Here is a 17,486-nt window from a genome sequence, read left to right on the forward strand (position 1 = left end):
GCCATTAATGCTATAGAACTATTTACAGTGGCACACTTAGAAAAATAGAAACATAGAAAAATAGGAGTAGGAATAGGCCATTCGGCCCTTCAAGCTAGCTCTGCCATTCAATACGATCATGGCTGATCGTCCAAACTCAGTAACCTGTTCCAGCTTTCTCCCCGCATTCCTTGATCCCTTTAGCCCTAAGAACTATATCTAACTCTTTCTTGAATATGTTTAATGATTTGGCCTTAACTGCTTTCCGTGGTAGAGAATTCCACAGGTTCACCACTCTCTGGGTGAAGAAATTTCTCCTCATCTCAGTCCTAAATGGCTTACCCCTTATCCTTAGACTGTGAACCCTGGTCCTGGACTCCCCTGCCATCGGGAACACCCTTCCTGCATCTAGTCTGTCCAGTCCTGTTAGAATTTTGTAGGCTTCTATGAGATCCCCTCATTCTTCTAAACTCTAGTGAATACAAGCCGAATCGACCCAATCTCTCTTCATACGTCAGTCCTGCCATCCCAGAAATCAGCCTGGTGAACCTTCGCTGCACTCCCTCCATAGCAAGAACATCATTCCTCAGATAAGGGGACCAAAACTTACCATTGAAGGCACCCTGCAAGGTAAACTGGGTATTAGTCTTCAACACCTGATGCAAGCGCACTGCAGGCTGCTAAGTTTAAGCAGCTAGTGGACTGACCAGGTATAGCATCTTTGCTGCAATTTGTGATTAGCTACAGGCAATGGCTTCAACTATGTTGCAAATCTGCAGCTTGAGTGGACTGCTAGAGAGGAAAGTTCATATAAAGCATCACTTGAGCATCAAAAACCACTGGGATGGGGAGGCGAGCTGTAAACAGTGACAATAACAACTGTACACAATGAAGCACGCACAATACAAAGCTGAACTTGCATCAGTGTGGATTAGCAAATAAAAGTTACAATACAAAAACCTGTCAGGGTCACTGGTAGGGTCCCATTCACAAGCAACTCATTTAGAGCATTCCTTTGAGGTCATTCAAGGCGTACAGTCTTCAGATGAAGCCATTGGTAATCCCGTTCACAGTACTGTGCATTTCCTCAATTCAAATTGGCAATTCTGTCTGCTGTAATCTTGTTACTCACTTTAAATGCCGCATGATCTCTGTTGCACTTTTGCCTCCAACTCCATTCAGAGCCAGACGTGGTCTTGGGACTTTCTGCTTGTAGGAAAAGCATCAAAAATATAATTTTTTTTAAATTTAAAGAAATGAGATAATTTTCTATATGTCAGTTCAACAGTCTAATTTGAAGTTGCAGCTAATATGAATAGAAGCACCATTTGCATACACACTAGCTAGTTTGAACGTAAATGTTTGTGCACTTAAGCTTCTTTCATACGGGTCAAAAAAATAGAAAGCAGGCATACCATTGTATGGAATGTAACTTGGTTCTGCAAATTATAATACTGGTGATGCTTCAAAACAAAATAATTGATTAAATGCATTTTTATTGCTGACCCCATTATCTACAAACCCAAAAATCAGTTTGTTACAAATTGCTTTGCTCAGTGAAAATAATATCCTTTTTACAATGTTTAATATCCTTAACAGGAGCACCCGCAGCAGACAGGTGAACTCGTGCTGAAATTGTAATCTGCCACAATGAAATTCAGACAAATGTATTGAACAAAAATTACCCTTTTTGAAAAACATGCTATCTATAAAACCGTCATTGATCTTCAAAACTTGCATGAAATCTTTATTCTTACATTACACAGAATCTTGCAGCATACAAACAGGCCATTCATCCCAACCAGCCTATGGTGGTGTTTATCCTTCACGTAAGACTCCCCCCACATTACTTATCACCCTATCAACATATCCTTCTGATGAACGGTCACTGACCTGAAATGTTATCTCTGCTTCTCTCTCCACAGATGCTGCCAGACCTGCTGAGAATTTCCAGCATTTGTTTTTATTTCAAATTTCCAGCATCTGCAGTATTTTGCTTTTATTTTAACATATCCTTCTAATTCCTTTCTCTCTCATGTACTTTTCTAGTTTCTCCTTAAATGCATCTATGCTATTTGCCTCAACCACTCCATGTGGTAGGGAGTTCCACATGCTTATCATTCTCTGTGTAAAGAAGTTTCTCCTAAATTCCTTACTGGATTTATTAGTGACTATTATATTTGTGGACTCTACTTTCGGACTGCTCCCCCCTTCCTCCACCAAGTGAAAATAAATTCTCTACCCAGCAAGTTTCTTCATAATTTTAAAGAACTCCATCAGGTCACCTCTCAGTCTTCTCTTTTCCAGAGAAAAGAACCACACCATTGTAAATCTTATATTCTGTAATGAATTCACTTCAAAAGCTCCAGCTATTTTATAAGCTCATAATGCGTTTTAACATTGACCACTTATTCAAATGCTTCTTTCCTTCTGGTTTCTTTTTAATTACACTTAGTGCATTCAAAGAAAGTTACAGAAATATGATACTCATGCTGAGCTGCAGAAACAAATTATCTGCACAAACAAAGCAGACACTGAAATGGTTTATATGTAGCAAACACAGATGAACAAAGTGTATAATATTCCCAATGTTTAACCCTTTCAGACAGCTATTTTGGCTAAAAGTAATTCCAGAAGCTTTTCATTTATTCAGAAAAAAATTCCAACACAAAATATTCAATAGAGCCAAGTGTTCCAATGTTTTTCCCCTACAGCTTTTCAACATTCAAACACTTACAGGTTTGTTTAGTTTAGTTTAGAGATACAGCACTGAAACAGGCCCTTCGGCCCACCAAGTCTGTGCTGACCATCAACCACCCATTTATACTAATCCTACACTAATTCCATATTCCTACCACATCCCCACCTGTCCCTATATTCCCCTACCACCTACCTATACTAGGGGCAATTGCTAATGGCCAATTTACCTATCAACCTGCAAGTCTTTTGGCTGTGGGAGGAAACCGGAGCACCCGGAGAAAACCCACGCAGACACAGGGAGAACTTGCAAGCTCCACACAGGCAGTACCCAGAATTGAACCCGGGTCGCTGGAGCTGTGAGGCTGCGGTGCTAACCACTGCGCCACTGTGCCGCCCTGTTGTTAAAGATACACAAGTGAAGGGCATTGTTTAATTCAGGACTTAGAGTGGATATAAAGAGAACCTGCTGGGACAAGGGGGCAGAAAGCAGAGATATGTAATGCTGCATTCTGTGAATAAACCGACTATCAAGAAAAGGATCTGTGTCTAGCTTCATTCTTCACCATTTGGCTTGGATCCATTTATCACAGACGCCAGCTCACCAACAGAGCCATCTACTTTAACCTCATTCCCCAGACACTTCTGCCTCCACCTCTGCAGGTGTGCTGAGTGCTCAGTCTGCTTGTAAGTTGGCTTATCACTTGTTAGTTTGTTCTGTGCTTTGAGTCAATAGGGAAGGTCCAGAAACTAGAAAATAAAGTTGTAAATTGTAATGTAAATGGAACACACTCTACAGCTTTGGCAGAATTAGACATTATCTGAAGCAGTTCTGGAATACAAAGGCAATACAAAACCCAATAGTAGGCAGTCTAGCAGTGCATTGATAGTCTGTGCAAATGGAATAAGCAAAGCAAAAGGTTTCACTTAAAGACTACTTATTCAATTCAGATTGTTGCACAAAGGATTGAAAATAACTGGAGTTTGGATTTCATCTCTTTCTTGTGTTTTTTCCAGTCTCTCAGTTAATCACATACCTTGATCATAAATTACACACAAAGAACAAACTGACATGCAGAATTTACAATAATGACTTGTCTTCACACCTTGGGATCTATTTAAGCAAAATCTTGCTGGGTAGCATTCTGTTCCACTTTCCAGCACTTTAGTTGCATTTACTCAATTGCAAATCTAGCCCTGCTAACACCAAGATATTCATATCTGGACTGGTGGTTGTTTTTGTATCGTAACACCATTCTCCAAAAGAGTGTGAAGTAGTGGAAAGATTTGCAGGTTGATAAATAGTCTGGCAGGAACTGTTCCATGAAACACACCTTCAACAGAACCAATAGCAGCCAATAAGATAGTTAGTCCTATACTAGCTGGAGGGTTTTATTGGCTCCTACAACTCATAAGATTAGGTGGCACTCACTGTTGAGGCTCATGCATAGAAAAAAGGCACGTAGATTAATTACCAGAACGCTGTCGGCACCTGTGGAACCTGCCCTAATATGCGTTAGTGTCTTTAGGACAATGCTTTCTTCGCTGTATATGCTGCTGTGAGAAAATAATTTGCTCCATTTGCATTAAGTTCGCATTGGGACAGCTCCCTCCTCAATGAAGAGCTGCACGGAAGTGCAGTATAATCCAGATCATGGAGTTTGGGATATATATTTTCAAGCAATTTCAAATTGAGAATAGTGATTAATTTTAGCTAAAATTTTGCTCTTTAAATGTAGCTGATAAGTTTGAGATTGTAGATGAAAGTGCTCCGGTTTCCTCCCACAAACCAAAAGACTTGCAGGTTGATAGGTAAATTGGCCATTATAAATTGTCACTAGTATCGGTAGGTGGTAGGGAAATGTAGGGACAGGTGGGGATGTTTGGTAGGAATATGGGATGAGTGGAGGATTAGTATAAATGGGTGGTTGATGTTCGGCACAGACTCGGTGGGCCGAAGGGCCTGTTTCAGTGCTGTATCTCTAATCTAATCTAATCTAATGAAAACAAGGAATCAAAAGTAATTACCATTGTGTTACAACCAAGGCAGGAGGAGTGCACTGTTAATTCAGTCCCACTTCTCTACAGGTCACAACATATTCTTTAAAGTGTTCCCTTTTGTTGAAACAGTCAATCAGATCTCCTATTCCCACCACCCCCCCCCCCCCCAGAATAGAACACACTAACCAGGTTTCTTTACTGAACAACAAAATTAACAGTTGATTATAAAACAAGTCTTACCTAGTAATGAAGTAAAATAATAGCACATAGATCAAATTTTTAAAGAGTCCAACATTAAATTCTGAAAAGTTCTCTTTTCTACCTTAGTCCCTTCACACTCACACACACATATATATTCCGGTTAACCGAAAAAGTAAAAAAGGATTTTTAGTTCACAGCTGTTACAAACAAAAAGAGCTTGGATCGATCACTTGCTCATTTTTTGAAGTAATCAGCAGATGAGATATGTTGTTCCAAACTGGCATACAGTCCAAGTTCTGAGCACACAAATCTTTAGAACCTTCCAGAAATTAGTTCTGTTCAGACAGCATTGAAAATTATTTAGCAGGCCTTCTTGAAATACAGGAAACGAGACGAATTCACAGTGGACTTCACAGGATCCTTCAGAAATATTGGAAAATGAAGCTGGGTTGTGGTCCTGGGCTTTATTAATAGGGACATACAGTACAAGAGCACGGAAGTTATGTTGAACTTGTATAAGACACTAGTTCAGCCTCAGCTGGAGTACTGCGTCCAGTTCTGGGCACCGCACTTGAGAAAAGACGCGAGGGCATTGGAGAGAGTACAGAAAAGATTCATGAGAATGGTTCCAGGGTTGAGGAATTTCAGTTATGAAGATAACTGTTTTCATTGGAGAAGAGAAGACTGAGAGGTGATTTGATAGAGGTATTCAAAATCATGAGGGGTCTGGACAGAGTAGAAAGAGAGAAACTGTTCCCACTTGTGAAAGGATCGAGAATGAGAGGGCTCAGATTTAAAGGATTTGGTAAGAGAAGCTAAAGTGACATTAGGAAAAACCTTTTCACACAGCAAGTGATTAAGGTCCGGAATGCGCTGCCTGAGAAAGTGGGGGAGGCAGGTTCAATTGAAGCATTCTAAAGGGAATTAGACAGTTATATGAAAGGGAAGAATGTGCAGGGTTATGGGGCGAAGGCAGGGGAATGGAACTGAGGCAGTTGCTCTTTCAGAGAGCTGATGCAGACACGATGGGCCGAATGGCCTCCTTCTGTGCTGTAGCGATTCTGTCATTCTGTGGTCTTTTCTTGACTTCTTCTCCAGGCTTGACACACGCACTGATTGACAACCAAAGAGCTTGGCAGTTTTTGCCCACCCAGATGTTCTGTGCCTCCTACTGGGCTTGTACAATCAAAGGAGTATTGTCAATTTTCTGCCCCTGTTGCCATGGCCCTAAGCCATGTTAGCCCTAAGCCTAACCCGACCCAGCTGACAAACAGTAATACTGTTGCCAGTTCAGCCCTCACTGTCCCCTTGATACTTAAACATTCAGCTTAACTATAAATTTAAAAAAAACTTTATTAACAAAACAGAGTCACTTTTATAACAACAGCTACAACTTAGTAAGGATGTTGAAAGATTTAACATTGTATCCCATCAGAGTGCATTAACATATGTAAATCTTATATTAAAATTGGTGCTTTCTGGTTAATTTTAAAACACATTTTTGTGCCTCACAGTTGATAAAATATTAATCCTTAAAAAAATCTTAGTCGATGAGGTTGGGTCCCCACCTTGATAAAAGAGATAAAAATTGCTTGAAAATATATATCCCAAACTCCATGACCTGGATTATACTGCAATTCTGTGCAGTCATTCACTGCGGAGAGAGCTGTCCAATGTGAACAGCACTGTGGGTGTACCTACCCCACAGAGACTGCAGCAGTTCAAGGCGGCAGTTCACCACCACTTTCGCAAGGGCAATTGGAGATGGGCAATAAATGCTGTCCTATCCAGCGATGCCCTCATTCCATGAATGAATAAAAAAATACATTAAAGGGTATTTTTCCAATAGGCTGAATGTAGGCTTGAAAACAGCAGCACAATTAGTATGAATTATGGGATGACAGCCTTGAAAATTTTTTCAGATGATGGAAATCTGGAATTCTCTTCCTAAAAAAAGACCGTGGTTGCTGGGCTAATTGAAATTTTCAAGACGGAGATTGATAGATTTTTGTTGGTAAGGGTATTGAGGATATGGAGCAAAGGCTGGTAAATGGATTTGAGGTACAGATTAACTCTGATCTAATTGAATGGTGGAGCAGGTTTGAGAGGTTTAATGTTTTATGCAAATTTGCCAGAGCAATAAATTAGTGCAAATGTACCATGTGTGTACTTGAATTTACCGAGGCAACGACACCAAAGCTTATAATTCTTTCCAGCTTTATTCTCAGCCTGTAAAGAATGATCCACGGACACTTGGTTTGCAAGAACCATTCAACAAAAAGCCTGATGCACTTAGTGAAAAAAAAAAATCGAATTCTAGTATTTAGTCTAGGAACACTTAGTATGATAATCATTTGTTATGAAATGTATGCAGAAAATAAGCAAAATGTTCAGACTACTTTTCAACTAAACAAACTCTCATCCACCATTCACTCACTTTTTTTAATTGACACATTGGCCGGAATTTTACGGTGGATGGATGGGAGCCGGACTCCGACGTGAAAGTTGGTGGCGAACTCGCTTCCGCCTAGCCCGGGATTCCGTCCCGTACTTTACGGGTCCCCGGGCTTTAATTGTCCTGAGGCGGGACTTCCACCCACTTGAGGGAGGAGGTCCCGCCTCGGAGAGCTGTCGATCAATCTACGGACTGGCAGCTCTTAGTCCCAGCAGCACCACCGGGAGCAGTGACCACTGCTGGGACTGCAGCCCAGCCGACGCCATGGATTGAGGAGGGAAGGCAAGTAGGGGCATGCCTCACTAGTGGGATCGGTCCTTCCCTGGTGAGGCTAGAGTTGTTGTTTGGGGGGAGGGGGCTGTCTTGGGTCCCGGGGGTGGGTTGGGAGGCGGGGGCAGCCCTCAATCGGGCACCCTGTGCCCGACTGCCATATGCACCCCCCACCCCCGCGCCCCACAGGGCGTGGAAAGGCCGGCAGCTATCCCTGGGCAGCCTTTCTCGTCCCCAGGGCCCTTAAGTAGCCACTTAAGGGTCTTGATTGGCCTCAGGCAGGTGGGCGGGCCATTTCCCAACCCCCCCCACCTGACCACCGTAAACCCGTCCGGAGGCTGAAGCGGGGCAGGTAGGCCTCCCAGAGCCTGCCGCTCAATTTTATGCTGACCCATACCACCATCCGACCCGCTGGGTCTGCGTAAAAATCCGGCCATTACCTACACTTATGCATTAAATTTCACTTTTAGAAAAAAACGTATAAATGATTTTCACCCTCTTCTATCACCCCTACACTACAGGAATTTTTTATTTTGATTTGATTTAGAAAAGATGATTAAATTAGTAAGAGGTGGATAGAGTTAGGGAGGGAATTCCAGAACTTAGGGCCAAGCAACTGAAGGCACGGCTGGCTGCCAATGGTGGGGCGAGGGAAATTAGGGATGTGCAAGAGGCCAGAATTGGAGGAGTGCAGAGATCTGAGAGTTCTAGGGCTGGAGGAAGTTACTAAGATAGGGAGGGAAAGGCCATGGAAGGATTTGAATACAAGTAGGAGAATTGTAAATTCATCATATAACTAATAAGACAGCAGTAGCTGAAAGACACGAGCTAGCGGTTGCATATGAGAATACATCCAAGATGTGGTGCCTATCATTTTTGGCGTGCAGAAGGGGAAACATTTGAAGTTCTGTGCATCCAAATGGTGGAACCAACATTCAGTGGGATACTGAGAGTGTTCATATGGTCAGGATGACGGTATAGAACTCTCACGTTTGTGGCCAGTGTTACTGTTTGCCATCCTGCTTCTATCTGTTGTCCACCTAGCTTGGGCAGAAACCCATGTTTTTCAGTTTTTTTTAAACAATCAACTAGTGGCTAATTTTTGAGGAGGGAATGAGGTGGAGAAGGGACTCTTGTCTACATAAATTGAAGAACACCTCACATTCATTGTGTGGAAATGCCATTGATTCCTATCCATCTGCGAAGATAAATAAAGGGCAGGATTTTGCCTTTTGGGTCAGGACCCCGACATCAGGGTTAAATGGGACTCCTGACCCTGCACTGTGTTAGGAACTGTCACTCAAATGTGGTTTTCCCTGAATTGGCCAACTAGTGGCACGCTTGCCATCTAATTAAGGACAGTGGGCAGGCTCTCAAAGCTTCAGGGTCAGTAGGAGGCCCTCCAGAATGGAAAGAGCTGCAACCTGCCATAGTAGGTAAGGGAAAAGGCTTCTCCATCTTGAGGCACCCCCCTCAGCATTTTAAACATTTTTCAACTAAAATATGGCCACACCTACCAGGCCACCATTGTGGACGGGATCCCCTCAGGGTGGCCTGTGGCCAGGTAGGCGAGGAGGGCTCAAAACCTGCCTCTGGTGCAGGCCCCCCTCAGTCTGTCGCCAGAAGGTCATCCCCAGGCAGCTGGCTTGTTCTCAATGCCAGTCGGCCTCTGATAATTGGCCATGCTGGGAAAATGGCTCAGAGGCCGGATGGTGCTGGCAAACTGGCATATCGGCTGGCGGCACAAAATTACTCACCTGCCCATGTCCATTCCCACCCCCATAGCTGGTGGGGGGGGGGGGGGGTCAAAATTTCACCCCAAATAGAGAGGGTTTTTTTGAAATGGGAAGGCTGAGGGCAGTCAGGCTTTTAAAAGAGAGCTGCAAAAACTTTACACAGGCTCAAAAAGTCAGAAAGGTTGAAGGAACAGTTCAAAGACATCTTGTTTAAATGAAGACATGAAGAAGCATGGTGCGTTCATTTTAGTCATAGAGCTATACAGCACAGAAACAGGCCCTTCGGCCCATCGTGTCTGTGTCGGCCAAGCACCTATTCTAATCCCATTTTGTATCATTACACCAAGATACGTTGTACTGAATCAATCAAGTAATCATGATCTTTACATGATTTCTCAGTCCACCTTTGGAGATATTGAACAAGGCTGTTCGTTTTACTGAGCAATTGTTTCTAATAGTTCAGCAACAATTTGTCTTTTATGTGTGAACAGCAAACATCTGGTTCAAGTCACATGAAGGTACTGGTGTTATACCCCCACCTCAATCACCCTAAAGTGCAATAAATTATCGAGCAGAATCAACTTTCACTGAAATAAGATGTTCTGATTGCTTATAGAAACTTATGATACTAGTGAACTACAGAAGGTACCTAAAGCAAACCTGAATTTCTAACACTTTCTTGTTTCAACCTCCCAGTATTTTCACTATTTTCCATGCTAGCTTTTCCTGCATTTATTTACTGACTTACTGGCACCAAGCTTGCCCAGTCCTCCTATGCTCCTCATGTGCAAGCTCAAACCCACTGCAACAACCAACCTAAAAAGGAAAGAAAGTGTGTACATGTATGACTACCAACACCCTGCAATTTAGTGCAGCCAAGGAAGCTTTCCAGTAAAAGGCAAGTTGTGGCTGAACTATTAGAAACAATTACTCAGGTAAAACTACAGCCTTGTTCTTTCGTGACATTATCCAAACATATAGCTATTGATCGGTTAGTGACATGGCAATAGAAACTGAAACTTCTCCAAAAGCTACCTTAAATAATTCTTTCATCTCTAGTTTCCTGAGTGCCTCCTCTGTGATCACGTAGTCAGCTCCCATTGACTTCAGACTGTCCACCAACTGTTGCAAGTCTGGTCTGGAAAGAAACATCAAGAGATGGAAAAAGACTAAGAACTGATGTTATTAAGGCTTTCAGTTTTGTTATGCTTTTGGGTAGTGGTAAAATGTACTTTTCACTGTCACCTAAAAGCATTTCAAATTGTTTCTCTCTCCACAGATGCTGCCAGACCTGCTGAGTACTTCTAGCACTTTGTTTTTATTTCAATTTGAAACTTGTTTCTGATCGCTCTCCACGCTCAAGGTAACACAGCACTAAATAATATTCTAAGAAAAGCAACAAAGACTCATTGTGAGGACTGTACATGTGTCAACACAAAGATGCAATAAAATGATCAGTAGTTTTTAAAATATTCACAAACACAAATACAGTCATCGCAGCTCCTTTGAGCAACCAGCACCATGCAGTGCACAGCAGCCCATGCTGCAGGGGTCACATTCTAAGTGTGCAATTATGGCCCAGAAATGACTGTTGAAAAGTTATTGGTACAACGTAGAAGAAAAAAATTACAGAAATGCAGTGTTGCTTTTCTAGTTAAGCCGATGAAAATATTAGAATAGAAACAAGCGTTGCCATCTTAGGAATGGGACTTTGAGCAAAATTTGCTATGACAAACTTGCAACTTTTGTTCGATTCACTGACTATTCAGACACCTCTCATCCTGCTTGGCATTTTGTCCCTCCCCTTCTTTCCTGAAGTCATCTGGTACTTTGCTCAAGTTGCCATTCTTCATGAGCCAGTCTAGATAACGGGGGATGCTATATAAACATTATTAAATCATCACCTGTTTTCATAAAATGGTTACAGCACAGGAAGCCATTCAGTCCAGTGAGCCGTGCCAGCTCTCTGCAAGAGCAATTAGCTCGTCCCTCTACCCTGCCCTTTCCCCATGGCCCTATAAATTTTTCCTTTCAGATGCTTATCCAATTCTCTTTTGAAGGCCATTATTGGATCGGCCTTCACCGAACTGTCATGCAGTGTATTGCAGATTGTAACCACTTGCTGCGTAAAAGTTTTTCATGTTGCCTTTGGTTCTTTTGCCAATCACTTTAAACTTATGTCCTCTGGTTCTCAACCCTTCTGCCAATGGGAACAGTTTCTCTCTAACTATTCTGTCTGGACCCCTCATGATTTTTGAACATCTCTATCAAATCTTGTCTCCTCGAATAAGAACAACCCAGCTTCTCCAATCCATCCTCGTAACCGAGGTCCTTCATCATGGGAAACATTCTTTTCTGCATCCTCCCTAAAGCATTCATATCCTTCCCAAAGTGTAATGCCCAGAACTGGATGAAATACTCCTGCTGAGGCCGTACCAGTGCTTTATAAAGGTTCAACATAACTTGCTTGTTTTTGTACTCTTTCCCTCTATTTCCCAAGTCCAGGATCCCATATGCTATTTTAAACTTTCTCAACTTGCCCTGTCACCTTCAACGATTTTTGCACATGTACTCCCAGGTTCTGCACCCTCTTTAGAATTGCATCCTTTAGTTTATATTGCCTATCCTCATTCTTCTTACCAAAATGGATCACTTCACACTTCTCTGCACTGCATTTCATCTGCCATATGTCTGCCCATTCCACCAGCCTGTCTATGTCCTCTTGAAGTCTATCACTATCCTCTCCACAGTTCACTATATGGATCCAATAAGCAATGAAGCAGGGCAGAGGCCCACAGCTGATCTGCATGGGCATTTGAGCTAATGCTAAATAGATTTGGCTGGCAACTTGCTGAAATGAGCATATGCATCGTTTCAATTACAAAATCATGTCCCTGTGCTCACTGCCGACTCAGACTGGGAAAGTCATTTATACTAGCTGGCATAGATACGATGGGCCAAACAGTCTCCTTCCACGCAGTAACCATTCTATGATGCAAGTCAGTCAATATGCACACAAGTACATGCACACACAGAAAGTAACAACTGCAATTATCTGTTAACAGTGTGGAGATAATTGCCAGAGTTAATCAAGAGAGGACAACTGGAGGCAAACGGGATGAAAAGATAGAACACGCAATTTTGGATTTCCAATTTGCTTCAGAGTGCACTGTGGCTAAAGATTTGTTTGATAGATTACATGAATTAGTGTTCTTTTGCAAATTAATTCAAAATTGTGCAAAATTTGCACAAATAGATAACTGTATGGATATATATAAGAATATACAAATGAATGGAAAAATGAACTATTACGATCAGGTGAGGAGGGGTTGAAAAGCTCTGCTTTTGGCCCTCTCTTTGTTTGACTGCAACAGGGTTTATTTCTTTTAAAACAGTGGATATACTTACCAATTCAGTGAGTGATTAACCCTTTGTGTGCTATCATAAAAGAACCAGACTGGTTTTCTTGAGTTTAAACAAGAAAGAGGTTCGTTTATTGTACTTAAAACCAAAACCCAATCTAAGTAAAATAATAAACTACACTCCAACTTTCTCTCGCACACACAAGTAGGTTACAGAATAAAGAAGAATGGATTGGTTGAATTGGAGTCCAGAACAAATAAAAGAATATACAGTCTGTGGAGTCTGGTAATTCAGTTGTCTTCTGGCTGAACTCGTGACCCTGAAGTTTCTGGCTGGTAGAGGTGGCCATCTGGTTCAGGGTTTTCTTGGAGACAGTGATGTAGATGATTTTCTCCCCTGGGTTTCTGTCTGCAGCAATGATAGACTTGGATGTTTTGCAGCTCGCAGGCAGGGTTCGAACTTACGTGATTGCCTGGAGAGAGAGAGAAAAAGAGACAGACAGACAGACTTCCAGTTGGGTTCTGCACTCGTCAAAAACAGGTGCTTGTCTGCTGTAGAGAAGAAAAACAAGTTTTCACACAGATGATTACCCAGTGTATTCTCCCTTTCACATCTTAATTAGTTCACGTCTAAGAATTCCAATCTCTCTCGGGTCCCTTTGCTTCAGTGTTTACCCTCTGAGGTTCGCCTCCACCAGTGTTAATCTTCCAAGATGGCTTTGAATGTCTTCTTAATGGAGGTAAGGCAGGTAGCACATTCAAAATTCGCAAGCTATTGTGCTGGTGGGAGATTAACCAAACATTTGTCTCTACCTCGATATCTTGGTATGTGTTCCAGCATTGCATCCCTGCTTTCGTATTCTATACCTCAACCAATAAAGGAAAGCATTCCATATGCCTTCTTCACCATTCTACCTATCTGTCCTGCCACCTTCAGGGACCTGTGGACATGCACTCCAAAGTCTCTCACTTCTTCTACCGCTCCCAATATCCTCCCGTTAATTGTATATTTCCCTTGCTTTGTTTACCCTCCCCAAATGCATTACCACACACTTCTCTGGATTGAATTCCATTTGCCACTTTTCTGCCCACTCTACCAAACCAGTGATATCGTTCTGGAGTCTACAGCTATCCTCTTCCCCATCAATTACACGGCCTATTTGTGTGTTATTAGCAAATTTCCCAATCGTGCCTCCCACATTTAAGTCCAAATCATTAATATATACAAAAAATGCTGGAAATACTCAGCAGGTCTGGCAGCATCTGTGGAGAGAGAAGCAGAGTTAACATTTCGGGTCAGTGACCCTTCAGTTCCGAAGAAGGGTCACTGGCCCAAAACGTTAACTCTGCTTCTCTCTCCACAGATGCTGCCAGACCTGCTGAGTATTTCCAGCATTTCTTGTTTTTATTTCAGATTTCCAGCATCTGCAGTATTTTGCTTTCATTAATATATACCACAAACAGCAAGGGACCCAACACTGAGCCATTCGCAAAGACATCTGTCGACTACTATCCTTTGTTTCCTGTCATTGTACCAATTTTGGATCCAACCTGCCACATTCCCCTGTATCCCATGGGATTTCATTTTTCTGACCAGTCTTCCATGCAGAACCTTGTCAAATGCCTTACTAAAATCCATGTAGACCACATCCACTGCACTACCCTCATCAATCCTCCTTAAAAAACTCAATCAAGTTAGTAAGATGTGACCTTCCCGTAACAAATCCATGCTGACTATCCTTGATTAATCCATGCCTTTCTAAGTGGCAGTTTATCCTGTCCCTCAGAATAGATTCCAATAATTTACCCACCACCGAGGTCAAACGGACCAGCCTATACTTATTTGGCCTATCCCTCACACCCTTTTTAAACAATGGTATAACGTTCGCAGACATCAAATCCTCTGGCACCTCGCCCGTATCCAGTGAGGATTTGAAGATGATCCTCAGCGCATCCGCGATTTCCTCCCTGGCTTCCTTGAACAACTTGGGATATAATCCATCCTTCCCTGGCGATTTATCCACTTTCAAGGACGGCAGACCCTCTAGTACTTCCTTTCTCATGATGCTTATTGTATTTAATATTTCACACTCCTCCTCTTTTACTATCACGTCTGCATCATCGCTCTCCTTTGTGAAGCCAAGAGACAAAAAACTCATTAAGAACCCTGCCCACATCTTCTGCATCCACACATAAGTTCCCTTGTATATCTGACAGTCCCCACCCTTTCCTTAGTTATCCTGTTGCTCTTAATGTACTGACAAACCGTCTTTGGGTTTTCCTTGATTTTACCTGCCAATAGTTTTTCATGTCCTCTCTTTGCTTTTCTAATTTCCTTTTTTACTTCACCCCTGCACTTTCTATATTCATCTAGGCTTTCTAAAGTATTAAATTTTTTGTGATCGTCATAAGCTTTCTTTTTCTGCTTTATCTTACCCTGTATGCTTCTAGATAAACAGTAGGCCCTAGATTTGGCTGCACCACCCTTTATCTTTGTGGGGACATGCCTATACTATGCCTGTAGAATCTCGCTTTAGGGTGTCTCCCACTGGTTTGCCACTGATTTTCCTTCAAGTAGCTGTATCCAGTCCACTTTCGCCAGATCACCTCTCAGTTTCGTAAAACTTGCTTTCCCTCAATTTAGAACTTTTACTCCATCTCACAACTATCCTAAAAACATTCCAGAATTGAATATCTTCTTCTAAAACAAAGGAGGTGCAAAGTAGCCACGTCCTGGGCCATTGTGTGATCACTATGGGAGAGAAACTGGAGTGTTTCCTAACAGCAGGTGAGAGGTGACACAGTTTTACCTTAAAACAAAGACAGCCAGAGAGAGAGAGAGAGAGAGAGAGACAGAGTCTGACCCATGAGGTGAAGCTACTTTTAGCAGCTGGTATTCCAGCAAGACAGAAAGCACCTGCCCTGCTAAAAAATCCGAAATCTATATAATACAGCAGAGAGAGAGCTGCAAGTGATCCACCATCTTCAATCAAGAGACAAATCTACAATTATATCAGTCATGCAACGATCTCGAACTTGAATATCAAGAGAATTCAACAGGTTTATTGTAACCCTTCTCTCCCACTACAACTCATCTACCTCCTTCCCTTCTCTAGCGGTATCTTTTTTGTGTGTGTGCCTGTGTGTGCGCCTGTGCGTGTGTGCGCACAAATGCATGAGTGAATGAGGTTGTGACAATTTTGGGATAAGACGTACTGATCAATAAACAATTGACTTTCTGTTTTTTTTTAAATCTACAAGAAAACCTGTCGCTGTCTGGTTATTTGAAAAATAAATCAAGGGGTTAAACTCTTAATACAAATACACTTGCTGCTGTTAGGTGGGGGGTTGGACAGTGGGAACTACCCACTCACCCCTGTTACAGCCACATGGTGTGTCATCTGTATGAAAGTCTTCCTCTATTTGACTTCTTTTGGTTGGGGAAAGTGAAGTGCTGCCATCTTCTTCCCCATGATCTCTTGTGCAAGCAGGAACATGTCCACCAAAAGTTTCTGTGAAGAGTTCTCTTCCATCTTCTGTTGATCTGCTTCCTTTAAAAATTGAGGTTTTCTAAATGGAGCAGTTTTGAAGCCACACAGCATTTTAGCATTTGGCTGTTTTACAAAGAAATGAAAATGTGTCAGACACACATGGTTACGGCATTTGCTAGGTGAACTTGAGAAGCATTTTGGCTAAACCTGAAAGGGAATCTCATCAACCAGAGAAACTTTGTACCTTTCCTTTTGGGCCTCCTTATCTCGAGAGACAATGGATACGCGCCTGGAGGTGGTCAGTGGTTTGTGAAGCAGCGCCTGGAGTGGCTATAAAGGCCAATTCTGGAGTGACAGGCTCTTCCACAGGTGCTGCAGAGAAATTTGTTTGTTGGGGCTGTTGCACAGTTGGCTCTCCCCTTGCGCCTCTGTCTTTTTTCCTGCCAACTACTAAGTCTCTTCGACTCGCCACAATTTAGCCCTGTCTTTATGGCTGCCCGCCAGCTCTGGCGAATGCTGGCAACTGACTCCCACGACTTGTGATCAATGTCACACGATTTCATGTCGCGTTTGCAGACGTCTTTATAACGGAGACATGGACGGCCGGTGGGTCTGATACCAGTGGCGAGCTCGCTGTACAATGTGTCTTTGGGGATCCTGCCATCTTCCATGCGGCTCACATGGCCAAGCCATCTCAAGCGCCGCTGACTCAGTAGTGTGTATAAGCTGGGGGTGTTGGCCGCTTCAAGGACTTCTGTGTTGGAGATATAGTCCTGCCACCTGATGCCAAGTATTCTCCGAAGGCAGCGAAGATGGAATGAATTGAGACGTCGCTCTTGGCTGGCATACGTTGTCCAGGCCTCGCTGCCGTAGAGCAAGGTACTGAGGACACAGGCCTGATACACTCGGACTTTTGTGTTCCGTGTCAGTGCGCCATTTTCCCACACTCTCTTGGCCAGTCTGGACATAGCAGTGGAAGCCTTACCCATGCGCTTGTTGATTTCTGCATCTAGAGACAGGTTACTGGTGATAGTTGAGCCTAGGTAGGTGAACTCTTGAACCACTTCCAGAGCGTGGTCGCCAATATTGATGGATGGAGCATTTCTGACATCCTGCCCCATGATGTTCGTTTTCTTGAGGCTGATGGTTAGGCCAAATTCATTGCAGGCAGACGCAAACCTGTCGATGAGACTCTGCAGGCACTCTTCAGTGTGAGATGTTAAAGCAGCATCGTCAGCAAAGAGGAGTTCTCTGATGAGGACTTTCCGTACTTTGGACTTCGCTCTTAGACGGG

The 17,486-nt window shown here is 42.7% G+C and overlaps 1 protein-coding gene across 3 annotated transcripts in view; it reads right to left on the reverse strand.

Moving 5' to 3' along the window:
* Positions 1–17,486, reverse strand: part of mecr (mitochondrial trans-2-enoyl-CoA reductase) — an 84,504-nt gene that overhangs the window by 24,315 nt on the left and 42,703 nt on the right. For 2 of the 3 annotated variants that reach the window (XM_068011604.1, XM_068011602.1), the window contains exons 6-7: positions 10,375–10,477; positions 1,112–1,188 (exon numbers count right to left, since the gene is read on the reverse strand). In XM_068011604.1, the coding sequence (XP_067867705.1) occupies positions 1,112–1,188; positions 10,375–10,477 (180 nt within the window). The remainder of the gene's footprint in view (positions 1–1,111; positions 1,189–10,374; positions 10,478–17,486) is intronic. The other variant, XM_068011603.1, reaches the window with a different exon arrangement.

This window comes from Heterodontus francisci, chromosome 31, assembly GCF_036365525.1.
Source record: "Heterodontus francisci isolate sHetFra1 chromosome 31, sHetFra1.hap1, whole genome shotgun sequence".
In the NCBI taxonomy this organism is placed as follows: domain Eukaryota; kingdom Metazoa; phylum Chordata; class Chondrichthyes; order Heterodontiformes; family Heterodontidae; genus Heterodontus; species Heterodontus francisci.